The 28,000-nt window shown below is 38.5% G+C and overlaps 1 protein-coding gene across 5 annotated transcripts in view; it reads left to right on the forward strand.

Annotated features, from left to right (window-relative positions):
• Window positions 1-1,147: 1,147 nt before the first annotated feature.
• RBM25 (RNA binding motif protein 25) overlaps window positions 1,148-28,000 on the forward strand; it is a 52,349-nt gene continuing 25,496 nt past the window's right edge. The window contains exons 1-7 of one of the 5 annotated variants that reach the window (XM_033437575.2): window positions 1,148-1,318; window positions 1,507-1,718; window positions 8,712-8,832; window positions 14,840-14,889; window positions 16,979-17,146; window positions 22,888-22,945; window positions 23,751-23,911. In XM_033437575.2, coding sequence (XP_033293466.1) covers window positions 8,727-8,832; window positions 14,840-14,889; window positions 16,979-17,146; window positions 22,888-22,945; window positions 23,751-23,911 — 543 coding nt within the window. In that variant the 5' untranslated portion in view covers window positions 1,148-1,318; window positions 1,507-1,718; window positions 8,712-8,726. Of the gene's footprint in view, window positions 1,319-1,506; window positions 1,719-6,972; window positions 7,063-8,482; window positions 8,600-8,711; window positions 8,833-14,839; window positions 14,890-16,978; window positions 17,147-22,887; window positions 22,946-23,750; window positions 23,912-28,000 lie in introns of those variants that run through there. The other 4 variants (XM_033437387.2, XM_049706521.1, XM_004262203.4 and 1 more) reach the window with 4 other exon arrangements.

Raw genomic sequence — 28,000 nt, forward strand, 5'->3', positions numbered from 1 at the left:
ACAAATGGTGGTACTGTTAGCGTTTCACATTAGTCTCCCACTGCATTTTATGTTCTGTTGGTACCCATGTATAATCATTTCCTTCATTCAACATATATTTTTTGAGCCTTTGCTATGTATCAGGCATTCTTCTAGGCACTGGAGATAAACAGCAGTGAACAAAACACAATACTCGCACTCCTTAAGTTTACATTCTAGTGGGGTATGTGCAGACAAACCATAAAATAAATAAGAAAAGTGTTAGAGAGTAATATTAAACAGGAAAAGCTGATAGGAAGTAACAAATATGTTCAATTTTATATGCAGTGGTCAGTTTGTCATCTATTCTACGTTGTTTGCAGCTCTCCCGAACAAAGATAACGTCTCCCTCCTATTTACCATACTCCCAGCACCAGGCACTCAGAGAGACAATAACTGTATACTGAATAAGTTATAAGCCTTCTGAGAAGCAAGCAGCTGGGAAACAAAGGCCTGTAAATAGATACTGACCATATAGTCCATAAACTGAATAACTTAATCATTCCTGATTAGTTTATTTCTAATAATCTAATAAGTGAAATTCTTTTTAGCACGTTTACATTATAGAATGAAAGCTGTGTTAAATGTTTTTACAGGCCGTTTTAGGAATTTCAAACACGTTCTAGCCGCCTCTTCGGCCCTACCTGCGCGCGTAAGCTTTGTGTTTTGCATGTGTGCGCACTTTTTAAAAACCGCAGCCTTTGCCACTTATCTCTTGGTATTAACAAAAGTTTTCTAGGATTAGCACTTGGGGTTTCTTCTGAGGTGCTGGGTGAGGCCCAGTTATCAGCCCATCGAACCTCAAAGAGCCTCAGAGCGAGATTCTAACCCCCGAAACACAAACTACAAAAAAAGGGAAACCCTCTTACAGCCGTCGCGCAGTATCCGGCCAGCACCTTGACCTCAAGATGGCGTCGCGTAATCATAAGATTCAATCAGCTCCATCAAAAATGGCAGGGTGGGTCGTAACATACAGCTCGAGCCCTTCTAGCCCTCATTAGGCGCTCCTCTCTATGGTTATTTGCCGCTGCGTGGTGATTCAGAGCCAAGAGTGACGATTACCTACCTACGCTCTTCTCTATGGTCCTCCTCTCCACGCCCCCAGCCGCAGTGCACGCCGGGCAATAGGAAGACCTCCAGAAGCTCCCCGCGCAGCGCGGATGTGTTTGCGGCCTGTGAGAGTAGGCGCTTCGGCACTAGTCTCCCGGTTAGCGGCGCGCAGAAATCTCGAGCTGGTGGAACTCCCTCATAACTTGGAGCCCGGAAGGCCGCGAAGGCAGTACAATTTCTTCAGCGGCGGGTGAGTTCGCTCCTCTGAACGCGTGTGGAAACCGGGAGACAGGGTACTTCGGCTGGGGGAGGAGGGAAAGCCGGGGAGCCTGCCGAAGGGCTGGGGTGGGATGGGGATAAGGGTGGGGTGGGGGTGGGGGTGGGGTGGGGGAGGGGATGGGCACGGGCACGAGGCTTGGGTTTCTCTACTTCTTTTAGGCCTCGAAAACGAGTGGGCCCAGTAGGAGCCCGTGGAGGCCGGACCTACTGCCAGAGCCTTCCTCCTTGCATTGTCGTCCACTTTCCCTTTCCTTTCCACGGAGAGGCCTCGGCCCATTCTGGGCTCCACGTTTGCCACAGAACGCTCGGTCGGCCCCTGGGGAGCCCTTCCCTGAGGCCCCTTTCTAACGTGAGCCTGCGGAAGCCCTGCGGTAAATATTCCGGGCCTAGGATACAATTGCCCCAGGCTCTGCCTAGAAGTCGGCTAGCACCCACCCTTTTTTTTAGCGGGGGGCTGGCCACCAGCTGTTTTCTGTCCCTTCTTCGGTCGCCTAAGTCCGCCACCGAGTGAACTGCCCTCCCTCCCCCCGCCCCCGACTTGAATTTAGCTACTGCCCACCTTTTCTACCACCCTTCTGGTTGGTTTGCTTGTCTAAGATTGTGGTGGGTGGTGTGGCCTTGCCCCCTTCCTCTCCTGGAGGTTAAAGTAAACTATATCTTCATTGATTCTAGGGTAGGACCCAGCCCCACGTTAAAATATGTTGCTTCGTTCTCATGCTTCTTTGGTCTTCAATACTACTTTTAAAACACGTTTTTTGAAATAGTTCTAGGAGTATGAAGATTATTTTGAAGTTATGTAATATGGTTGTATATTGCCATGGAAAAGCCATTTTGATACTGGGCAGAGTGGAGCCGACCAAAAAGAGGGAGGAGATTGGACTTCTCTTGCCCCAGACTGCTATAGTGTGAAGTACTGTGAATTGGGTAGTTGGCAGTAGTGTATAAACAGTTCTTATATAGTTTCAGGAGCTTTAATTTTTAAAAGGTTATTTCCAAAAATGTTCAGAGGCCTAGAAAGGCATTCAGTGGTCATCAGTTCCTCACGATTCAGGTAGATGCTATGCTATTCTCATTTAATTTTTCTTAAAGCCTTGGTTTTCTTCACTTGTAAAATGAGGATTATTAATTGTATTCACTTCATAGGTTATTGGAATTGGGAATTAATTGAAAAAAAAATGTAAAATCCTTAATGCAATACCCAAGTAACATAGTGTTTAGTCCACATTAACTGATAGTGTTTGTTGTTTAAGAATTTTCAGTGAAGTATCAATACAAGACCCTAACCCTGACTCTAACATTTCTTCCAGTGTACTCTGGATAGACTTCTGTAAATAAAGTCAGAGTTAATCATTGGTATGTCATTACTAGAAAGAGGCATTGTGATAAGCGAAAACAGCCTTTGGATTGGTAATTTCAGGATAGTGGGGACTGTGGAGTCCTTACCCATTTATTGTGTTCCTTTGGACAAGTTAGCTTCTTCATCTGTAAAAGAAGAATAATATATTTACACTAGGTAATTTGGTAGGTTAAATGAGATAACGTTGAAAGCTTTTGTAAACAAAAGTAAATTAATATCTTACCTGTTATTTTTGTTAAATAATTCATCTTCTTGGGGTTACCAATTTCCTTTTTCTGTTTTGGCCACAGGCAAGTTAGCTATATACCTTTTTCATTTACACATGATTTAGAGAAAAATCATACTGACTTTTATACTATAGAAGCAAAAGTAATCATTGAATCTTTTAACATCTTATAAAAACATTCTGTTTATTTTTTTAATCTCTTGATAATTTTTTTCTGATTCTACCAGTGCTGTTCATGAGAATTTTGATTGATTCCTCAAAGTTTTTGAATAGCTTTCTTCCTAACTTTTTTGAATTTTGAAACTCCAGAAAATAAAAACGTATTTCCACTAACCAGAATTGATATTGCTTTTTTTATTTTGACATAATTTCAAACTTCAAAGAATTCTCAAATATCTTTCATCCAGATTCCCCAGATGTTAACATTTTACCAATTTGCTTTATCCTCCTCTCCTTTTTATCTCCATAGTTTTCTTCTGAAATCTTTTGCTAGTAAGTTGCAGATGTGGTGTTCCTCTTAACCCCTGAATACTTAAGTGTGTATTTTTTACAGACAGTTACATTCTCTTAATTAACAACAGTACAGTGATCAAAATCAGTAAATTAATATTGGTACAGTATAATCTACCGGTCTTAACTGGGTTTTGCCTGAAATTGTCCTGAAGTCGTATTGCTACCTTTTATTAAGGTATAATTAACATACAAAATGCACTCATTGTAAATGTACAATTTAGTGTTTTTCAGTAAATGTGCAGAGTTGTACAACCATTACCCCCAAAGGATCCCTCTTTTTTGTTTGCAAGTCACTCCCTATTCCCACCTCTAGACTACCACTAATCTCTCTCTCTAGTTAGGCTTGCTTTGCTTAGGCTGGGGCAGTTATGTCAGTCCATTGTACCTTGAAGGCTATAAGCAGAGCAGGAAACAGTGCATGCTACACTAATCATTCATATTTAATGTAGAGTTACTGGACTGGCTGTATAACTATACATAATAACTTAAAATTTGCTCTTTCAGAACTAGTAAAAATAATGCTTAGAAAAGAACCTGGCAAATAATTGGAGCTGGATGTTTTATTGAATAAATGATTAAGTTGTATATGTGTGTTTGCTGAGGAGAATCTGTTGGTTCAGTTGCTTCTTGGCACACAGTGTCCTGATGGGGTTAGCCTGTAAATCTGACCCTGGTGAAATACTTTGTGTCTATCGGGATAAATCTGTAATGGAGGAATACATACAAGCAGTAATAGTATTCTCATGAGTGCAGAAAAAGAGTGCTTTAAGAGAGTAAAGAGAAAAAAGTGAAAAAGAAAAGCAGAATGCATGCATATGTTGAGGGGTAGAGGTAAAGCTTCTTTAGAAGTTTGTTTTCTTTTTTGGGAGGACCATATTTATTGAGATAAAATTTACATACAGTAAAAGGCACCCATTTTAATTTCAGTGAATTTTGACGAATACATAAACCTGTATGACCACTGTCACAGTCGAGATAGGGAACACTTCCAACATAGGGGCTTGTTTTTGTTACTTTGGGCCATAAAGTTTCATACTTAGGTGAAAATGCTTTGAACCTTCTAAAAGTGAAACACTACTATTCAAGTATTCTTTAAATGCTATTTAAGTCATTTCAGTGCTAATAAAATAACCTCTGCATCTCTCTCAAACCCCCCACACAATCCCTCAGCAATTGACCACATTCAAAGTATATACAGAAACCAATAAATAACTTGTTACCAGTTCACTGCTACCACCTGTTCTAGGCCATCTCTTTTTGTCTGGATTATTGCAATAGTCTCTTGCTTCTCTACCCTTGTTCTCCTCCAGTCTTACATTCACATAGTGGCCAGTGACAGTGTTAAAATATAAGTCAAGTCAAAACCCTTTCAAATGCTTTCCGTCTCATTCTGAGTAAAACCCAGTACTTTTACAGCGGCTTACAAAGCGTTAAACTCTTTGAACCCCTTTCCCATCTCCAGCTTGCCGCCAGTACTGTGCTCCAACTGTTGGCCTTGTTACGCCTCCTGCAAACACTGCATTCCCACCTCAGGCTCTTTGTATCTGCTGTTTCCTTTGCTGGGAAGGCTGTTGCCCCCCAGAATAGAGTTTCCTGCCTCAGTCTCTTGCAAGTCTTTCTTCAGATGTTACCTTCTTGGTGAGACCTGACCACCATGTTTAAAATGAAGCACTCCCTTAGCTCTCTTCCCTGGTTCATTCTACAAAGTACCTACCAACTTTGACTATCTGTATAATTTATTGTGAGTATTACAATTTATCAACTATAGGCAAAAATGATAAGCTTCGTTTATTATCATTCATTTTCACATACATCAAAGTATACCAAACTTTATGTTGAAGTAAGTGGTTGATACCCATTTTAGGATTTTTTTTGGCTTTGTTGGGTCTTCGTTGCTGTGCGTGAGCTTTCTCTAGTTGCAGCGAGCGGGGGCTACTCTTCGTTGCAGAGCACAGGCTCTAGGCACGTGGGCTTCAGTAGTTGTGGTGCACGGGCTTAGTTGCTCTGTGGCATGTGGGATCTTCCCAGACTGGGGCTCGAACCCGTGTCCCCTGCATTGGCAGGCAGATTCTTAACCACTGTGCCAGCAGGGAAGTCCCTAGGATGTTTAAAGTGAATATTAATATTTATCAGAGATCATCAGAAATGTTTGTTTTCTGAATTTCCATAGGAGGGGCTGTTATCTTATTAAGATTACCTTCACCTTCGAAGTTTAGCCTACAAATAAGCAAGTTTTGAACAGTTCCAAATAAAAGGGAAATACTTCGTAGAAAAATTGGAGTGAATGAAATGAGTATATTAGCATAAACTGAAACGTAATCTGGTTAACTCTTAATGAATGATACGTTTGAAAACCGTGAAAAATAGTTTAAACACCAAGAACTTAGAGGGTTTCTTTTTAAAAGTAGTATTTGTATTTAGTACTTGGGAAAAAGTGATTCTAAAGATGAATTCATGGCCCAATCTTTGTAACCATTGTGAGGCTAGGTACTGAGTCATTGCTAGAATAGTACCTGGCACATGGTAGCTTCTTAATAAATTTATTTAAAGAGGTTCTCAGAGTTTATTTGTTTACTGATTCATTCACTGATTATTTATTTAACAGGTATTAATACCAACTGCCCTCCTAAGGAAGTGCTGAGATAGAGTATTAAAATGATAATATAAAAGCTTATGTAAGTAGGACTGTAGCCCTCGATGTTTTAAAAGGATATACACTCCTGTCCCCTTCCATGTGGAATATTTGTTTTTGTTTTGGGCAAAAAAGTATTTTAAAAAAGATTATTAAAAAATTCAACACGTTTACTATCTGAAATTAGTTACATTTTTCTTTTTAACTCAAGTTGATACTTACTTAATATTTAAGGCATTTCCAGTACCTTATTTGTTGGTATATGACAACATTCTAGGAATTTATTTTACTTGTAAAGCTTCCTAAATATTTTAAGTGTACTGTGCTTTCGAAATTGAAGTTTAGATTTTACAGAATATTGTATATCCTAACTTATTAAGTGAAAAGAATACTGAGGAAGAAGAGCTGTGAGGATGAAGGACATGCTTTTTAAAGAAATGTCTAATAATGTCTAATGCAAGTTGAAACTGTTTTTTACCTGTCACACTGGAGATTTACTACAGTGATGGTGAGGATATGAGGAAAGGGCGTACCCATGTACTGTTGGTGGGAAAATTAATTTGTACACTAGATTTGGAGGTAAAGAGTAGATGCATACAGTACTGATCTGTATTATAGAATTACTTGCACAGGTGCTTAGAGTTATATGTCCAATATGACCAAGAATGTTTAATATGATTTGTAAGAGGTAAAATGTGGAGAATCATCAATGTTGGTTAGTTACAGCTATATAGTAATAGTTTACTGCATTATAAAGAATGGAATAGAACTTTATGAAGTGACATGAAGAGATGTTAATAATGATGAGGGAGAAATGCACATAACAATATAGTATGATTATATTGTTTGCAGAAAAACATAAGTGATTATATATTAGCTTGTGTCTAGAAAGATATTTTAGAAGAATACAACGAATTATACCAAACTGTTGGAATCAGGGGCGAGGAAGTAGAAGACATGCACATTTTATCCTCTCTCTTCTAAAGGGTGAGTAAAACAATATATAAAACATAGAAAAGGGCTTCCCTGGTGGCGCAGTGGTTGAGAGTCCGCCTGCCGATGCAGGGGACGCGGGTTCGTGCCCTGGTCTGGGAGGATCCCACATGCCATGGAGCGGCTGGGCCCGTGAGCCGTGGCCGCTGAGCCTGCGCGTCCAAAGCCTGTGCTTCGCAACGGGAGAGGCCACGACAGTGAGAGGCCCACGTACATCTAAAAAAAAAAAAACATAGAAAAGAAAATAATAGAGAAAAACATTTTTTAAAAGCTTCTGAAACTCTAGACTCCTTCAGTTACAGAGTGTAGGTGGGGGAGTTTTTCCTAGTGTCCAACAGAAAATCTATTAATCAAATCACCACTTTTAGCTGCATCACTGATAGGAGATCAACCCACTTATTTTGGCTGCTTGTTAAAATTGGTGCATGGAATCCTACTAGGGCATTCTAACATCATTTTTCTACTTTTTTCCAGTAGTTCTGGACACTTGAGTATGTTGACAAAAATATAAAATTTGGGGGGAGGAAAAGTCTTAAGTACTTCTATTTTGTTTATTTTTTACTCTGTTGGGTCTTCGTTGCTGCTCGTGGCTTTCTCTAGTTACGGCAAGCGGGGGCTACTCTTCATTCCGGTGCGTGGGCTTCTCATTGCAGTGGCTTCTCTTGCTGCAGAGCATGGGCTCCAGGCACACGGGCTTCAGTAGTTGTGGCGCGCAGCTAAGTAGTTGTGGCGCACAGGCTTAGCTGCTCCGCGGCATGTGGAATCTTCCCGAACCAGGGCTCGAACACGTGTCCCCTGCATTGGCAGGCGGATTCTTAAATACTGTGCCACCAGGGAAGCCCAGTACTTTATCTAAAAGACAAAAGTTTCTTATTAAGGAATGATATCACAAACCAAATCAAACAGTTCATTGTGTTCTTGTATTTTTAAAAATCAAATACCAGCGTCTGATTCTTGAGTTTCAGTCATTCATTCATTGAATATCATTCAAGAATGGTTAAGAGGTTTGCTTTTAAGTTTAAGAAAAATTACCACTTTTTTCTCATTGTCACAAGTTGTATGTGAATGGTTTATATTTGAACCATTATATTTGAATGGTTACTATGTGACCTGATATATGGAGGTCGTCCCCCCCCCCCTCAGGTTTGTAGAAAGTCACTGAGACATTCATTTGTCCTGGAAGAACTGGCCAACACTGAATCAACAAATACTGTGTAACTTTGTAAATTTAGTCTTCAGGATGCTGATGTGTATAAAAAATTAATGCATCGGAACACTTAAAAACTGTTAGATATCTTCCTGGATTCTGAGTTTGATTTAAAAAGATTCATTGATGTTTGGTATTTAATTTTTGGATATTAACTGAACCTCAAAATTTTTTTCTTCCTTTATATGTATTCCCATATGACTGTAGGAGTCTATCCTGAAGTTAGATCGTGTACATTTTGGGAACTTATTTTAGAAAAGATCTAAGTTTAAAAAATTCTCAATGGACAGACAGAGAAAAGAGGGTCTTTGCCAGCTCCTTTGGGTAAGAAAACTTGAGAATTTTGCAGATACTCTAAAAATGAAGGCCAACAAACCAAGCATATCAAATTGTAAAGTTTTCAAATAACATGATTTGTCATGATTTCTTTCTTTAGACCGCTGCGGTAAGAATGTCATTCCCTCCTCATTTGAATCGCCCTCCCATGGGAATCCCAGCACTCCCACCAGGGATCCCACCCCCACAGTTTCCTGGCTTTCCACCGCCTGTACCTCCAGGTAAGTTTGTGGATATGGTTGTTGTTTTTGAAGTGTAGTTGATTTACAGTGTTGTGTTAGTTTCTGGTGTACAGCAAAGTGATTCAGTTATTTATATATATAAACACACACACTGTTTTAGATTCTTTTCCATTATACTTTATTGCAAGATATTGAATATAGTTCCCTGTGATATACAGTAAATCCTTTTTTTTTATCTATTTAATATGTATTAGTTCATATTTGCTAGTCCCAAACTCCTAATTTCTCTCTCTCCCCGTCCTCTTTTGGTAACCATGTTTGTTTTCTGTGTCTGTGTGTCTGTTTTGTAAATACGTTCATTTGTATCATATTTTTAGATTCTACATGTAAGTGATGTCACATGATATTTGTCTTTCTCTGTCTGACTTCATTTAGTATGATAATCTCTAGGTCCATCCATGTTGCTGCAAATGGCATTATTTCATTCTTTTTTATGGCTGAGTAATACTGCATTGTAAATATATACCACACCTTATTTATCCATTCATCTGTTGATGGACATTTAGATTGCTTCCATGTCTTGGCTATTGTAAATAGTGCTGCTGTGAACACTGGGGTGCACGTATGTTTTGAATTAGAGTTTTCTCCAGATATATGCCCAAGAGTGGGATTGTAGGATCATATGGTAGCTCTATTTTTAGTTATTTAGGAACCTCCATACCGTTGCCGTAGTGGCTGCACCATTTTACATTCCCACCAGTGATTCTGTGGGTTTTTTTTAACCCATCCTTGTGTCATTGCAATATTAACTTTAGGAAGATGATACATACGTGACTGTTGGTAGAAGAGCTGTTAGCATTCTGGAAATGTGATGTCTCATTTTCCTATGGTGATAGTTTTCATTTCTGGCTGAGTATCAGACTCATCTGGGAAATTAAAAAGTCTTTATTTGAAAATATAGATAATACATTTATTTTTAAATACTATACATTTTAAATAGTACAGTATTTTTAAACACTATACGTTTTAAAAACTATATGTTCAAAAATCAAAAGGGTATACAGTGGAAAATTTTTCTCACATTCCCATATAACTTGTTACCGTCCCCTTACTGAAAGGGGGAACAAAGCGGGGTTATTAGTTTCTTCTTTATCCTTTCAGATATTTTTATTTTTCTATCCATTTGTTTTGTTTTATTCTTTTGACACCGATATACAGTAACATCCTATGTATTCTATTCTGCCTTGTTTTTTTTTTATACTTGACAATAAATCTTTTTTTTAATTTATTTATCTTTGGCTGCATTGGGTCTTCGTTGCTGAGCACGGGCATTCTCTAGTTGCGGCGAGCGGGGGCTATTCGTTGTGGTGCGTGGGCTTCTCTCATTGCGGTGGCTTCTCTTATTGCAGAGCACAAGCTTTAGGCGTGCAGGCTTCAGTAGTTGTGGCTCATGGGCTCTAGGCACGCAGGCTTCAATAGTTGTGGCTCGCGGGCTCTAGAGTACAGGCTTAGTAGTTGTGGCGCATGGGCTTAGTTGCTCCCCAGCTTTTGGGATCTTCCCGGACCAGGGCTTGAACCCATGTCCCCTGCATTGGCAGGCGGATTCTTAACCACTGCGCCGCCAGGGAAATCCTTGACAATAAATCTTGGAGAGCTCTCCAAATAACTATTTAAAAGCTTCTTCTCTCCAATGTTTTATGAGGTTTAAAAAAAATAAAACATTTTTTAAGGCGCCACCGCAAGCCACTGAATCAAATTGGGGCTCAGGAGTCTCTTTTCAACAAGTTCACAGGTGATTCATAGGTATCCATTTAAGCACGGTTAAGAGAACCCACATTTGAGAACCATTATCTTGAGGTTTGTAATTAACATTGGTTTAGGAGAGTTTTCCTCTGGTTTATGAGTGGTAGTTCACATATTTTTATATTTTGATGGGGTTGAAAGCATTTCATGCAGAATCAGTTTCCCAGTTTCCCTTCTGAAAGGTAGTATCTAAGAGTCCTCCTTAATCTGCATGTTAGAAGTATTTTCTTTTAGCATAGAATCTATGTAATTCAGGCTGAAATGAACAAATGATCTTGTAAACCATCCAGAAGTATTTCTTCTTGAGGAAAGGTCTACTTCAGTGACCTGGCTTTAACTATTGGATTATGTGTTTGAAGTTAACAGTGTTTACTAAAGAGCTTGACTGTTGCAGAATCAAAAGTACGTTGCAGTTGGCTCATATGATGGGTTGTTAATTCATAACATGTACATTATAGAGGCTCAGGTTTGGGGGCCTCCTACCCCTAGGTCAAGTACACAGCAGTGTTGAAGTAAGTGAAAAGTCACAAGATAAAAATGGCAATTTTTCTGGGGTATCATTTAAAACTTCAGGAATTTGAGGGTAAATCATAATTTTAAAAAATCAGAACAGGGCTTCCCTGTGGCACAGTGGTTAAGAATCTACCTGCCAGTGCAGGAGACACGGGTTCAAGCCCTGGTCTGGGAAGATCCCACGTGCCACGGAGCAGCTAAGCCCGTGCGCCACAACTACTGAGCCTGTGCTCTAGAGCCCACGAGCCACAACTACTGAGCCTGTGTGCCACAACTTTTGAAGCCCGTGCGCCTAGAGCCCATGCTCCCAACAAGAGAAGCCACCACAATGAGAAGCCTGTGTCGCAACTAGAGAAAGCCCGTGTGCAGCAACGAAACGCAGCCAAAATTAAAAAAAAAAAAAATCAGAACAACTACTTATGCATATATACTGTGGAGTAGAATGCAGTACTTGTACAAGTTTTTAAGACATTTATGCTTGTAGCTGGCTATGTTAAGTTGGTCTTTTAGATAATCATGGATGTGTATTTGTTACCCCTTGCTGCCAGGGACTTAGTGTGAACGTTTGAGTACTATCAGTTTATTATTCCATGTAACAATTACTGAATTTTAGTCAGTAACTTAACAGCTCTGTAATGGACTGTAAAGGAATTTCTCCTGAAAAGGGCGATTAAGAAAATAATGTTAATAGAAAACCGAAAAAAGTTACTTGTCAACCATCAAACCAATTGATTACTTGAGAAGGATAGTGCCCTGAGCCATTTTCATTTGGGCATCAATATTTGAGGGCGTCCCCATATTTTTTTTTCATTAATTTATAGTCTCATAATATGATCTATTTTTTGATAGTCTTTAGTAATAACCATGATACTTTTAGCAAAGTTTGTGTTATTAGAGTTATAGGGAAGAGTAGTTTACTTTCTATTTCTGAAGAAATTTTAAGGCATTGGAGATAAAACTTGTTCAGAATCAGGAACGGTGACAATGAAAAAAATCAGTTCCTTACCAGTATATTGATTTTATAGGAAAGATTTTAAATTCCTTTGAATTTTTTAAAAACACATACTAAATGTAACTTGTTTTCTGATGAACACTATACCAAATTATAAATGGAAGTGGAAGATAAATGGGCCATGTTTCTCTTAAGGCTAATCCTAGTATATCTTTCAAGATGGGTCAGCAGACCTTAAAACCAGATTTCAGTATTTCTTCTTGTCTGTTTGGTCAGTGCCATACTAATGTGGGCATTTGTTCACAGAGTATTAACGCTATTAAACAATTCTGATTCCATTTGTGATAGCATACAGTATCATTTCTGTTTAGGGAAGCATACTTGAATGATAAATCAGACTTTAGTTACAGCTAACTCATTCATACCTGCATCCTGTGTGCAGCGTCAATACTTGAAAAAATAAAAAAAAGAAGTATGCTAAACTAGTATAATAATTCAAGACCACAATACCCATATTCATGTATAATTTTCTTGTGTTGCCTATTAGTGCAATTAATTGAACTCTGAGATAACGTATGTGGCGATCACATTATATATTAAATTAGAAAATAAATTAGAAAAAAACCATAATTTTTCCTTTAAAAGTAATGCATGCTGGGCTTCCCTGGTGGCGCAGTGGTTGAGAGTCCGCCTGCCAATGCAGGGGACACGGGTTCGTGCCCTGGTCCGGGAAGATCCCACATGCCGCGGAGCGGCTGGGCCCGTGAGCCATGGCTGCTGAGCCTGCGCGTCCAGAGCCTGTGCTCCTCAACGGGAGAGGCCACAACAGTGAGAGGCCCGCGTACCGCAAAAAAAAAAAAAAATAATAATGCATGCTATAGATTAAAGGAAGTTTCCCCCCCATAGTTCCTGAGCATTCCCTTCCCCAAAGGGGGGGAAGTCTTTCTTATCAGTTTCTGGTGTGTAGCTCTCCAGAGATGTAAAGTATATCCCACTGTGTTTGCTTATGTTTATTCTACCCTACTTTTTTTTTCAGACCTCAGCTGGTATATACACTGTTTACACTTTGTGCACTTTGCCTTTTTTTTTTTTTTAACCGTAGCATTCATAGATCTGTAATGAGCAGCAATACATTTTTGTAAATTCTGCATTTCATGAAATTAGTAAGTTGAGGTGGGAACCATACTATTAAACCTTTTAGTAACTATTAAAAAGGAAAAAAAAATTTTTTTCAAAATGTCTTTTTCTTAAGGTTTTCTTAAATAGAAAGTTTACCTGTGGAAGAGGTGCTGGACAGATTACAGTTGGTAAATGGAGTATTTGCTTTTGTTTTGCAAAGTTAAAAGTGAAAAATTTAGAGTTGATGGTAGTTTTGAGTATCCACCTATTTAAGTGCTCCACATAAATGATCTCAGTAGGCACTCTGAGGAAATAATTACCTCATTTGAATTGAGGAAACTGAAGCTGAGGTTAAAGAGCTTTCCCAAGTTTGCATAGCTAAAAGTGATAGAACCAAGAATTGAACCCAGGGCTTACCCTGGTGGCGCAGTGGTTGAGAGTCCGCCTGCCGATGCAGGGCACATGGGTTCGTGCCCCGGTCCGGGAAGATCCCACATGCCGCGGAGCGGCTGGGCCCAGAGCCATGGCTGCTGAGCCTGCGTGTCCAGAGCCTGTGCTCCGCAATGGGAGAGGCCACAGCGGTGAGAGGCCGGTGAGAGGCCCGTGTACCGCAAAAGGAAAAAAAGAACCCAAATTTGATTCTGCAGTCTTTTTTTTTTTTCTATTTTGTACAGTCTTCTGTAGGCTTATTGATAAGTATCTAGATTTTCATCTTCTAAAAATTTTGTTTAAAACTGAGGTTATTTTAAATAGGTTATATTGGAAAATAAATGGATAGTTGTTAAGAGTTTATTACCAGTCTTAGATGGACAGTTATCTTAAGTTGATGCTAAATTTGAACTGAAAAGTGATTTCAGAACTTCTTGAGATACTTCTAGAAGCATTTTAAAATTTGTGTTTTAGTAGACAGATCTTTTACTGGTTTTACCCTCATTGCAACCTTTTTCTTAGTTCTCAAATGGTAAGATTTCGTCATTAGTTATGTACACAAGGACTGTCAATGTAGCAGCTATTGATTAGTAAACAATTTAGGTGAAAACAAAATTGCAGATTCCAGTAAGATGTCAATAGTGATAGCCCATTGATAGCTGTCTAAAACCCTTAGGGCAGTAGATGCTTGTCTTAGAGATTTTCTCTTTGACAGTGACTGAGATTACTAATCTTATTTTTTTTTCATGATTTTTGCTTGTATTAAATAACCAGGAATAACAAGATTCTTCCTAGGTTTCCAGATTAATTTCTTATTTGATGCTTTTGTTTTTTAACTTTCAAAGAATTTATTTTTACCTTTAAAGGAGTCATTAATACCATTGTTCACCTGTAAGCAAATCTGTATGAAAGTTGCTGGTTTTGAGGATGTACTGAACTAGATGAACATGAATTGATAACTATCCACAGTTTTACTCCTTAAGGCAAAAGCAGGCTGTGGTAGTCTTTTTGCTTTTAAAGAGTCTTTTTGCTTGTAAGTTTATTTAGACCAACCTGATAACTATGTTGCTTTTGAAAAATATCCATTAATTTCTCATTTTCATTAATCCTACATTTCCCCTTAAAAGAACTGTGAGTTGGAAGTACTTATTTGTATGGCATATAGTTGATATACAATATATAGTTGTATATATAATTATATTCTTAAGATTCATTATGCTTTTTTCTTAGGGACTCCAATGATTCCTGTACCAATGAGCATTATGGCTCCAGCTCCAACTGTAAGTATAACTTTAAGGAGGAATTAAGAGTGCCACTGCTTTTAAATCTGAACAACTTTATAAGCCCAGATAAATTATTTTAAATATTTAAAAGAATAATAGGAAGGGAATAAGAGCATCCATGTATATCATACTACTTATTTAAATAAGTATTGTTTTCACTCTATGCATATAAGCACTTGCCCCTAAAATATGCTCCCTAAATAGTTTAGTGATCTCCCTCTTATTCTCTAGACTCTTCATATACTGTTATTTCGGATTTAGACATTGACTCTTTCATCATGCCCTCGTGTCTTGATCCTGGGAGATAGGAGAAGTGATCTGACATGTCTGATTTCTTAAAAGAAAAAGGAGGAATGATCTAGCAGAAATCTAAATTTTGAAATGAAAGTTGAATATATTTCTACTCTTTCCTCCCACCTACCTAATTTTTAGCTTCTTCCAAGCTATTTTTTCTCTGTCCTCTAGTATGGTATCTTCAAGCTTTGTAAAGTTTTATTGAAGCCTTTCCTCTGCTGAAGTGTTTCATTATTCAGTCTTATGTCTTGAACTTTAATTCTCTACATTCATAAAAGCTCTGTACACTCTAGGCATCTTAGGTAAGAATGCTAGTATACTGAACATGTGAATAAATAATAACCCTCTTAAAACATTTATTTAACTAAAAATTTTCTTTGAGTTAATTAGTAAAATACCGGTCTTAATTTATAATTCATTGTGAGGGAGAGTAGGTCTCATTACTTTCAACTGTTTTTCTACCTGTGGGTTTTGAAAAAGGCGGGGAGTATTATTTATATTAAAAGGGTGATGAGGGCTTCCCTGGTGGTGCAGTGGTTGAGAGTCCGCCTGCCGATGCAGGGGACACGGGTTCGTGCCCCGGTCCGGGAGGATCCCACATGCCGCGGAGCGGCTGTGCCCGTGAGCCGTGGCCGCTGGGCCTGCGCGTCTGGAGCCTGGGCTCCGCAATGGGAGAGGCCACAACAGTGAGAGGCCCGTGTACCGCAAAAAAAAAAAGGGTGATGAGATAGGAACTACATGAACAAATAGGAATCTGCTGTGAGGCAGACCAAGGGGGAATCCAGCTTTTCTTGCATTGGACATTCATTGGGAAACATTTATTGGGAAACCTCCACATGACAGATACTCTTACCCTCTTGCATTTTAGCCTAGGAAAAGGCAGCTCCCCCAGTTCACCACTTCAGTGCCTACTGTGGATGTTTTGCTCAATTCAATTTCAAATACAAAGATGAATAAGACTATTTCTTTCCTCTGGGAAGTTGAATGTTATGAAGGGAAAATAAGATAGAAACACAAGTAACTGAGAAAAGGTAAACTTTAAGTGTGGGGAGAGTGCTATGGGAGTATTTGAATATTCTACAAGAAAATTAGCAGGGATAATTGCAATTTCCTTTATATGAATGCAGAGATTTACGATGTCTTAAACATTTAAGAATTGTCTTAAACATAAGAAAATTTCTTTCCAAGTTGTTTTTTTTGTTTGTTTTTTATAAATTTATTTATTCATTTATTTCTGGCTGCGTTGGGTCTTCATCGCTGCGCGCGGGCTTTCTCTAGTTTTAGTGAGCAGGGGTTACTCTTCATTGCGGTGCGCAGGCTTCTCATTGCAGTGGCTTCTCTTATTGCGGAGCATGGGCTCTAGGCCCGTGGACTTCGGTAGTTGTGGCACGTGAGCTCAGTAGTTGTGGCTCACGGGCTCTAAAGCGCAGGCTCAGTAGTTGTGGTGCACGGGCTTAGTTGCTCTGTGGCACGTGGGATCTTCCCAGATCAGGGTTCGAACCCGTGTCCCCCGCATTGGCAGGCAGATTCTTAACCACTGAGCCACCAGGGAAGCCCTCCAAGTTGTCTTTAAAAGAAAGGTAATGCAATAGTGGAACTTTACTTGTCATGAATAAGTTCACGTTAATGAAAAATGTGCTTGGGAGTTTTAGACTAAGTATGTAGAACCTGTAATGGTGATGTGCTATATATTTAATACTTTAAAATTGATGTTTTTAGCCTAATGTTATTACATTAAGCATGATAGCAAATTTAATTGCAAGTTCCAATTTTATTGTCTTTCATCACTTAGGTCTTAGTACCTACTGTGTCCATGGTTGGAAAACATTTGGGAGCACGGAAGGATCATCCAGGCTTGAAGGCTAAAGAAAATGATGAAAACTGTGGTCCCACTACTACAGTTTTTGTTGGCAACATTTCTGAAAAAGCCTCAGACATGCTTATAAGACAGCTCCTTGCTGTAAGTTAAACTGTTTATTTTTCATTTAAAAAATTTTTTGTTATAAATTTCAAACTAAAGAAAAATTAGCAAGAGGGCTCTGAATAATTTCCTCGTTTATATTTTGAAAAGTTTCAGTCCTGCAGAAAAGTTAAATGAATTAAATAGTGAACACCCTTGTAACACATTTTGTCATATTTACACACACTCTGCGTGCGCGCGCGCGCACACACACACACACACCCCTCGATTTTTTTTTCTTCTGAGTAATTTCAGAGTAAGTTGTGACATTACATTTCACCTTTGAATACTTCTTATATTTCCTAAGATCAAGGATATTCTCCTACATTTTCACAAAACCATTATCAAATTTAAGGCTGATATAGTATTGTTAATTAAAATACATATAGTTCATATTTAATTTTTCCAGTAATTTCCAGTCAGGGATATATATATATATATATGTATCACTTATTTTTATTATTATTATTATTATTTTTGGCGGTACGCGGGCCTCTCACTGCTGTGGCCTCTCCCGTTGCGGAGCACAGGCTCCGGACGCGCAGGCTCAGCGGCCATGGCCCACGGGCCCAGCCACTCCGCGGCATGTGGGATCCTCCCGGACCGGGGCATGAACCCGTGTCCCCTGCATCGGCAGGCGGACCCCCAACCACTGCGCCACCAGGGATGCCCTTTATTATTATTATTTTTTTAAAATATTTATTTATTTGGCTGTACTGGGTCTTAGTTGTGGCATGCGGGATCTTTTTCGTTGTGGCATGTGGGCTCTTAGTTGTGGCATGCAGGATCTATTTCCCTGACCAGGGATCAAACCGGGCCCTCCTGCATTGGGAGTGCACAGTCTTAACTACCAGACAACCAGGGAAGTCCCTATACATTGCAGTTAATTGTCATGTTTCTTTAGACATTTCCTTTATTGTAGAACAGTTCCCTGCCTCTTTTTGTTTGCTTGTTTTTGTCTTTCATGACATTGATGTTTTTGAAGCGCCTGGGTCTTTTGCAGAATGTCTCTCCCAATTTGAATTTGATTGATTGCTCATAATTAGATTCAGAGTAAGCATTCTTTGTAAGAGTGGTTCATGGGTGGTGCATTGTTTTCAGGTGCAGCATAGCAAGAGACATACCACGTCTCTTGGTCCCATTTTTGGTGGTATTAAGTTTAGTTACTTGGTTAAGGTGGTCAGATCTCTCCATTGTAATGGTACCTTTAGTCCCTTTTTCTCTAATAAGTAATCTCTGGGTTAGTATTTGAGGACTATGTGAGTCTTTTTCTTTAGCCGCCTTTAAACAATAATTTTAGCATCTAATTGTGATTGATTGACTCCTTTTGCAGTTTTTATTTTGAGCATATATAAGTTTTTTTGACTTGGTCATTGATTTTCCTTTGTCTCTTAGTTTTAAAAATTTATCCTGGTGCTACATGCACATTTTTTTTAAAGCACTTTTTTTTGGCTGCGTTGGGTCTTTGTTGCTGCTCGCGGGCTTTCTTTAGTTGCTGCGAGTAGGGCCTACTCTCCATCGCGGTGCACGGGCTTCTCATTGCAGTGGCTTCTCTTGTTGTGGAGCATGGGCTCTAGGCACACAGGCTCAGTAGTTGTGGTTCACAGGCTTAGTTACTTTGCAGCATGTGGGATCTTCCCGGAACAGGGATGGAACCCGTGTCACCTGCATTGGCAGGTGAATTCTTAACCACTGCGCCACCAGCGAAGTCCCTACGTGCACACTGTAAGTGAAAAAATACTGAATGATTTTTTTAAATTAATTAATATTCGGCTGCATTGGGTCTTCATTGCTGCGCGCAGGCTTTGTCTAGTTGCGGCGAGTGGGGGCTACTCTTTGCCACAGTACGGGGGCTTCTCATTTCAGTGGCCTCTCTTGTTGAGGAGCACGAGCTCTAGGCATGCGGGCTTCAGTAGTTGTGGTGTGTGGGCTCAGTAGTTGTGGCTCGTGGACTTAGTTGCTCCACAGCACATGGGATCTTCCCGGACCAGGGCTTGAACCCATGTCCCTTGCATTAGCAGACAGATTCTTAACCACTGCGCCACCAGGGAAGTAAGTCCCTGAATGATTTTTTTAATGAAAAATAACACTGTCCATACTCCCTCCCTCCATAATCTCCACTGTGTTGAGAAGTTATTTTAAAATCTTTTCCTTCTTCATTTTATCAGTAACGTACATATTGCCAGTTCTGTTTTATAAATCATGTGATCCTTGCTTTCAGAAGTGTTTTAAAAAAGGCGTTTAGAAAATAAACACAAAACCTAGCTTAGTCAGATCTTAATATTTTGTGATACTAGCTTCAGATTTTTATCCCAAAGAAACAAAACATGAAGGTTCTAATTCCATTTCTTTCTTCCACAGAGGTAATAACCAGAGGTAATCCACTATCCTAAGTTTGGTGTTTATCATTCCTGTCCATATTTTTTACTTTAATTATATATTTATATAAATAAACATTTATAATTTGTAAGTTTTAGTTCTGTATTCCTCCAAAATTTGCTTTTTTCACCCAGCCTATATGTAGTTTATTTATTTTTCACTGTTATATACCATTGCATTATAGAAATATGCCATAAATGGTCAAATTTTTTACTGATGGTCATATGGATTGTTTTCCTTTTTTTTGATATTATGTTTTGCTATATAATTAGTGGTAATAGTGCGTCTTCCTAGGTGAACATGAAAGAAATTCTGTCATGTATTCTCTTAGAAGTGGAATTTCTGAATCATGGGGCATGCTTATCTACACTTTTACAAGATGATGCCATTTTTTTCCCAAAGTAGAACATTGGGAGGACATTTTTTACGACATCTTTATTGAGATATAATTTACATACCGTAAAGTTCACCCTTTTATAATATACAGTTCAGTGGCTTTTAGTATTTTCAGAAAGTTGTGCAAACATCACCACCGTCTAATTCCTGAACATTTTTACCACCCCAAATAGAAACCGTGTACCCATTAACAATGCTTCCCATTTTCTCCTCCCCTGAGCCTCTGGCAGCCACTATTGCACCTTCTGTCTATGGATTTGCCTATTCTGGGCATTTTATGTAAATGGAATTTTAGAATTTGTGGCTTTTTGTGTGTTGTCTTCTTTCACTTAGCATAAATCTGTAGTGTGGCTTGTTAGCAGTACTTTGTTCCTTTTTATGGCCAGAATATTCCATTTAATGGATGTACCACCTTTTGTTTATCCGTCCATCAGTTGATGGACAATTGGATTGTTTCCACTTCGTTATTATGAATAATAATGCTGTGAATATTTGTGTACAAGTTTTTATGTGGACATCTGTGTATGTTTCCAGTTTGAAACATCCCTTTTTAAAACTGTTGTTGATTTATATATGCAGCAGAGTGTTTTTTAAGCTATCTTTGGATTCCTGAATTTCTCTCTTCTATTTCTCTTTCACTTTTAAGGCTTTACTTAGATGTCTGGTGATCCTTGATTGTCCATATTTAAGAGTTAGGGATTAAAAGGCTTTTTGTGTGCGTAAGCTGAACTTGTAAAATGTTGGGCATCTTTGTAGGGTAATGTAAATGGCAGCCAGAGGTTTTAAATGTTAATCCGTGGAGTCTTTTCTTTGAGGCTGGTTGGTTTCTCTAGAAAATTTCCAATTTTATGCCTAGTGAGTTTATGATTGGCTGCCTGTATGAGGTTGCAGATGCAGTACTGAGTTCAAGCACTTCTTATACCTTTACTTTCTTCCCTTCTTAATCACTCTGTATCTCGTACAGATCTTTCAGATCTGGTGCTCCACATCCCAAGCTTGTTCTGTTCACTTTCTTCAGACTGTAACTCTTCAGGCTATCTTCTCTGGGGGTGGGGATAGGGTAGTTGCTTGAAACCTCTGAGGCTTTGATTATTCCATATTTGTATTGTCAGGCAAGAACCTGTTTTTATTCAGCTTCACGCTTAAGCCCCATTCTCCCCTGTACCTTCCCCCGCCCAGTCTGGATCCACTGGGTTTTGTAGAATCAGTTAGCTTAATTCTTCTTATCGGTATCTGCTTCTGTAGACACTTGGTGTCATAGCTTTCTTTGCTCTACTGAATGAGTTATTATCCATCCATTTATCTTCTGTCTTTGCAAAATTTTATTGAATTCTGCTGCTGTTCCTTATGCTATGTTTGACCTTACGGACAATTTTCTTTTTCTTTGTTTTTGGGGGGGGCGGTGCGCTGCATTGGGTCTTCGTTGCTACGCGCTGGCTTTCTCTAGTTGTGGAGAGTGGGGGCTTATTGCAGTAGCTTCTCTTGTTGCGGAGCACGGGCTCTATGCTCTCAGCCTTCAGTAGTTGCAGCACACGAGCTCAGTAGTTGCGACACACGGTCCCTAGAGCTCACGGGCTTCAGTAGTTGCGGCTCGCGGGCTCTAGAGCACAGGCTCAGTAGTTGTGGCGTCTGAGCTTAGTTGCTCTGCAGCATGTGTGATCTTCCCAGACCAGGAATCAAACCCATGTCCCCTGCATTGGCAGCTGGATTCTTTTTTTTTTTTTTAATTTATTTATTTTTATTTTTGGCTGCGTTGGGTCTTCATAGCTGCACGTGGGCTTTCTCTAGTTGCAGCGAGCAGGGGCTACTCTACATTGTGCTGACTTCTCATTGCAGTGGCTTCTCTTGTTGCGGAGCACGGGCTCTAGGCAGGCAGGCTTCAGTAGTTGTGGCTCGCGGGCTCTAGAGTGCAGGTTCAGTAGTTGTGGCACATGGGCTTAGTTGCTCCGCGGATCTTCCTGGACCAGGGCTCAAACCCGTGTCCCCTGCATCGGCAGGCAGATTCTTAACCACTGTGCTGCTAGGGAAGTCCTGGGAAATTTTCTTTTATATATATATATATATATATATATATATATGTAAATTATTTTATTTTATTTATTTATTTTTTGACCACGCTGCACAGTATGTGGGATCTTAGTTCTTCAACCAGGGATCAAACCCTCTCACCCTGCAGTGGAAGCGTGGAGTCTTAACCATTGGACTGCCAGGGAAGTCCCAGTTCTTTGACTATCATTTTAGTAATTTCTCTGAAGGGAAAGATATTTCCCTTCAGAGAAAACTCCACTTATTTCTCAGCTTTGAGAGGCAATCTTCAGTTATTATTTTCCACAAAACTTTTTTTAAACCTTCGTTTTTTACTTTAATAATTAGAACTAATATTTAAGAACTTTAGAAGTAAACAAAGTGTAACAGTATCCCACCCTTCAGACAACCTGCCCCATTAACATTTTGGAATATTTCTGATCACTTTATGGAAATTTTTTTTCTTTACATAGTTAAAAATTTTACTGTATATCTGCAATTTCATGGTTCAAGGTATTTTTGCATCCCATGTCAAGCATTTCCCTGTGTCATTAAAAATCTTTATAATATATACATGTGTTTTAAAACAGAGTCTTTATGAGCTCAATATTTACTGAAATTTATTATAGTTTAACTATTATAATATTTGGGCATTTTGGTTTTATATATATGTTTGTAGGATAAATATAACTGTAAAGTGTCTAATTTATTGAAAGGTAGGCACTTTTATACAAATAAGAATCAGTAAGAATTTATATTTTCCTTTAAAATGATTTATTGTGTGTTTCTTTCATATAGTAGGTTTCTGGGAATTGCAAAATTTAGTTGCTGACAAGATTTTTTTTTTTTAACTTCTATTTTTTTCTAGCGGGAATATAGTTGTGCTCTTATTTGCATGATAAATTAGCTTAGGTGGTAAAGATCTTTGTTTTCTTTTACAGAAATGTGGCTTGGTTTTGAGCTGGAAGAGAGTACAAGGCGCGTCTGGAAAACTTCAAGGTAGGTAAATTTTCCCTTATTTATTGAGATCATCTTAACCTGTGTGCATAAGTACATTTGCATTTACTCTCATTGTCCTTAACCATAGGAGTGTTTTACTAGCACTCTGTCTTCACTCTTTAATAGGATTAAAGGCATTTGGGAAGATGTTGGCTGAGAGTTGAGATGAGAAAGTAGAAAAGGATAACGTGAAGGAGGTAGGAGAGGGAAAAAAATTATTCAGACTAACTGGTTTCTTATAAGATAACTTTAAGAAGTCCTTTTTGTTTCAGAGCAGGAGTGTATGATCAAGATGGAACAATTAGGACTTAGGAAGAAAGTAGGAGAAGAGATGATGAGATAACCTCTTAGTTTTGAAAGCAAACTGTTCTTTTCATACTAGTTGGTAGAGACACCTGTTTTTGGGGTTTTTTTTTTTTTGTGGTACGCAGGCCTCTCACTGTTGTGGCCTCTCCCATTGCGGAGCACAAGCTCCAGACGCGCAGGCTCAGCAGCCATGGCTCACGGGCCTAGCCGCTCCGGGGCACGAACCCGTGTCCCCTGCATCGGCAGGCGGACTCTCAACCACTGCGCCACCAGGGAAGCCCCATTTCCCCTGTTTTTGTTTTCTCTTTTTTCTTTTGGTTGTTTGAGGGTACTAAAAATGAAATCCGTATCAAAGGTAATTGCAGGAAGGGGAGGAGTGACAAAATAAATAATCCCTGTATTATAATGTTTGGTCTGTAATGATTTCAGTTTTTCATAAATATTTTTCATCTTTCATAATTGTATTGATATTTCACTAATTTTTTACATCCATTGCTAGCCTTTGGATTCTGTGAGTATAAGGAGCCTGAATCAACCCTCCGTGCTCTCAGGTTATTGCATGACCTGCAGATTGGAGAGAAGAAGCTACTTGTTAAAGTTGATGCAAAGACAAAGGCACAACTGGATGAATGGAAAGCAAAGAAGAAAGCTTCTAATGGGGTATGTTTTTTATAGCATTGTCTTCTCTAGGCCAGCTTTGCTCTTTCAGTGTAAATACGTCTCATTATAAAAAATCTAATACGGGGCTTCACAAGATCATCAAGAGGGTGTTTTTATAGTTTATAGTTACTTTAAGTCTTTTATCTACCCATAGTGGGTGGATGACTGTTGGTTTGCTTGTTCCAGGTTGGGATGAAGGTAGTAAGGGAGGCTGGACAAGTTTAACTTGCCAGAGAAAACACTGGTACAGACTATTCCAAACAGAGCTAATTCATTAAGGCAGCTTTTAAGTAAGTACAAAATATATTTCAACCTACGAAATTTCTATTAGTTGCCCTCTCGTTTAGAAGTACACAGGTTCTAAAATGAATGAAAATAAGTCTTATTGCTGTCATCTGGTGGTGGCTCTATTAAGTGAAGCTAAAGTAAAGGAAATTTTTGTATGTTGTGTTGTAATGTATACATTATTATTCCCTCTCAACAAAAGCAGAAAATAGCTAAAACCTGAATGTATATTTCCTTGTTTTCCCTTCCTAGTTCCTTTTGACACGTCAAGCTGAACAGATCTAAAATAGATTGATTATTACCTTTCTGTCTCTACAAAAACAAAACAGCCTTTTTGCTCTCTTCAGGCTTTTCACTATCATTCAAAGTAGAAATAGGTTTCTTGGTTCCACCACTCCCTCCTTTACAAAAACATTGTAAAAAAAAATCATAAAAATAGAACAACCTATAAAGAAGACGTTAAGTATCAACCGTAATTCTATCATCATTAGTAAGCACTGTAGACATTTTTGTTGCATATTCTTCCAGGCATTTTTCTCTGTATGGGTGAGTATAGTTTTAATTGGAATATGTGAGTTTATTTTCCTTTTATAAATGAAGGATTGAATTCTGAAGTATTATTTTGTAAACAGCTTTTTTTTCAGTTAATCTTGTCTTTCTCTGGATTTTAATAGTATTTTAACTGATTTATCTACATTGTTTTCTTCTCATCTGCCTGTTACAGTACTGCCCTATATTTCTAAAACATAAGTATAATTATGTCAGCCCCCTGCTCATGCATCCTAATGGTTTTGAATTTCTCACAGTGTAAAGCCCATATTCTTAGCATGGCATCCAAGGCTTGCTCCAGTCTACCTTTCTAGCTTTCTCCATCAATTCCCTTCATGTGTCAGTCATGTATCCCTACAAACTCCTTTGTGCTTTGATGTCCTTGTTGCTCATCCAAGCTCCCTGTTGAAATTCTATCCATGTAGTTAAAATGTTGCTTGATTCATATAGCTGACATCAGTCCTAGATTCCTCTCAGGCAGAAGTAAATCCTCTCTTCTCATATAAAACAGGATTTTACTGTTGTTACATCAGTCTGCTTTGTAGTATGTATTGTTTGTATCGCTCTCTCACAGCTCCTTGTACCCTGTTTCATTCCCGTATCCCGCATTCTCTGATTATAAGATAGACAGGACAATAAATTCACAGACTATGTTTTTTCATCTTGTACCTCCACAGAACCTGGGTTAAGGTCTTGCTCATAACAAGAATGGGGAGAGCATTTATTATAACAGTTGCGGTTATGTTGCTCACCTGGTAATCTTACTGTCTTTCCCTAGCTTTAAAAGGAAGTAACACAATTTACACTCCAGAGAAATTGTATTTTATCTCATATGAGCACTGTTGCCTGTCATACCAGTAAAACCTTAAAAAAGCCAACTGTCTGCAACAAGACTTCTTAGATTTTCCTTGCTGTGATAACTGAATTCTTTTTTAAAATAAAGCATGCATTCAGTGTCTTCAAAGTTTTTTATATAATTCCCTGGATTCATTGTTTTACTGAGCTTGAAATTTAGCTTGTGAGGCGGTTTAAGTGGTGGCATTTGCAGATGGTGTTCTCTGAGCATGAAGTAAATCTGTATAGTTATGTAATAAATAAGGAAATGTATAATCATGTGACTTTATCTTGTAATCACCATTAATAAGAGGAATCACAATTGAAATCTGTTTATATTTTTCTTCAAGAATGGAATTGAAGCCACCTCCAATAAAAACAGAACGGTTATTTCAGATAAAATGAAATTTAAAAAATTAACAGACATGACTTCTGGGTGTGTTTGGCATGGCCCAGAGGTACTTAAAGTCATTAGACAAACATGGTATATTTTCTTGGAGTGTTGATCTTACTCAGCAATACTGGTAAAATGAAAATGTTGAGCAATTCTGTCAGTTAAAATTTTTTTTCAAACAGCTTAAGCAAATATAAGTATATTGTGGAGTAGATTGCAGGTTTGTCATGATTTTTCAGGGTAAGATGTGAAAGTATACTTGTTCTTTCTCTTTTATTGTCAATTTATTGGAGAAATTTAGAAAATAGTGACTTAAAGTAGGTGACATGAGAATGAGACATTGAGAAACTTGTATGCTACCTATCCAGACATTTTCCTGATTCCCAGACAGAAGAAAAAATACTATTAGTTGTATAGTTCTCCGATTGAAAAAGAACCACGAGTTTGGCTAGAAAGAGAGATTTTTCCTGACCCAGAATTTTAAGAGGAATTATATGCCTTGAGTAGTAGCTTGATTAAAAGCTTTTATTTGGATTTTGCAGAATTTGTAGAAGCAACTTTTATGACCTTTAGTAAAAGTGTTTCGTTTGGGGCAGCCACGCTGATCTAGTCCTTGTCCTGTTGCTTTCTGGTTGTTCAGCAGTAGCGGTATAGGAGTAGAGATATTTGCTTGATCGTCACAGATAGTGCTTGTTAATCACACATTCAAGAATGAACTCTGCCAAGTGGTGGAAGTACAAATAATCTTTGGAAAGAGCTGCTTGCTTTACATTTTAATTGAGGACAGATCAGATACTGCAGGTAGGAACATCTTCACATCTTTGCCTGGAAATTAGTCTGGTTGAATCTACATTTTCTCAAAAGAAAGAACTGCATTTGCTTAGTTCCCAAAGAAGTTCTTGTTTTGAACTCTAGGAGGTCAGTGCCAAAGAGTGAGTCTAGTAGAGCTGCTTTCTAACTCTCCAGCTAGCAGCTTTACTATGGAAATTTTTAATTCCTCTGAAAAGAGCCAAATAGGTGGGACATGTAAACATCTCAGATATTCAGTTGATTTCTTTGATCCTCTTGTACTTCCAAACCCTTCACTTTTTGCTGCTCAGTATTACTGAATGTGCTTTCTGTTTCTGAAGTGGAAGAAAAAACCGGAAATTGGGAAACTGTGGTTCAGGACCCAGAGGTAGAGTTTAAGTTGAAACTAAAAATAACTTTTCCTTCCATGGTATATATTGCTACTTTTGTTTTTCTTACATTAACAATTGGTTAAGAGATTTGGGCTCATAAGCTTTCCTTCTAAAAATGTACATTTTCTCTATAGATCAAGGGGCAGTAGTCATTTGTAAGGTGGTATGAACTAGTTCATTCCAAATGCTTTACTTCTAGTTTAGGTAAGACCAGCTATACTAATATTTAAGTTTTGGTTTAGGATGATGGTGGTAGGGAATTTAGGGGCTATGAGTATTTTTAGTTGAGTAAGCCTTTGGATTTATAACCCCACCTCAATCCTTATGCTTAAAAAAAGCATGGAGATGTAGAGGGTTCATGGAAAGAAATTTAGAATGTAGGGAAAATGCTGAAGACAGACTGGATGTTCCCTCATGAGGTATATTTTCATAATAAAGAATTTAGGTCTCAACAGCTGAGTATTTGGGTTGAAATAGCCATATGTATCTCAGGACCTACGGTTTCAGTGACAAGTTACTGGTGGTTTAAGTCTTTCATTTAAAACTTTTGGAGAAGCAGAGTATCACTGAAGGGATTTTACTGAAAGCTGCATAAAGACCTTATTGTGATATGTTACTGATTTAGAATAAGAAAGGAACACATCACCACAATTTTAGTTTACAATATTCTTGGTAAATAATGTAAACAATTTAATTACAGTCCTTGGTTAAAGCATCTCTTCTTTATCCCAGATGCCAAGTAGAAAGTTGGTTACAAGAATATTAGATGAAGAGGCAGGTTTGAGAAAGTAAAGAGTGGTTAGTTTTATAATATCACATTTAATGCCTTAACGTGAAAGTTGTCTC

Source organism: Orcinus orca, chromosome 2 (assembly GCF_937001465.1).
Source record: "Orcinus orca chromosome 2, mOrcOrc1.1, whole genome shotgun sequence".
In the NCBI taxonomy this organism is placed as follows: Eukaryota; Metazoa; Chordata; class Mammalia; order Artiodactyla; family Delphinidae; genus Orcinus; species Orcinus orca.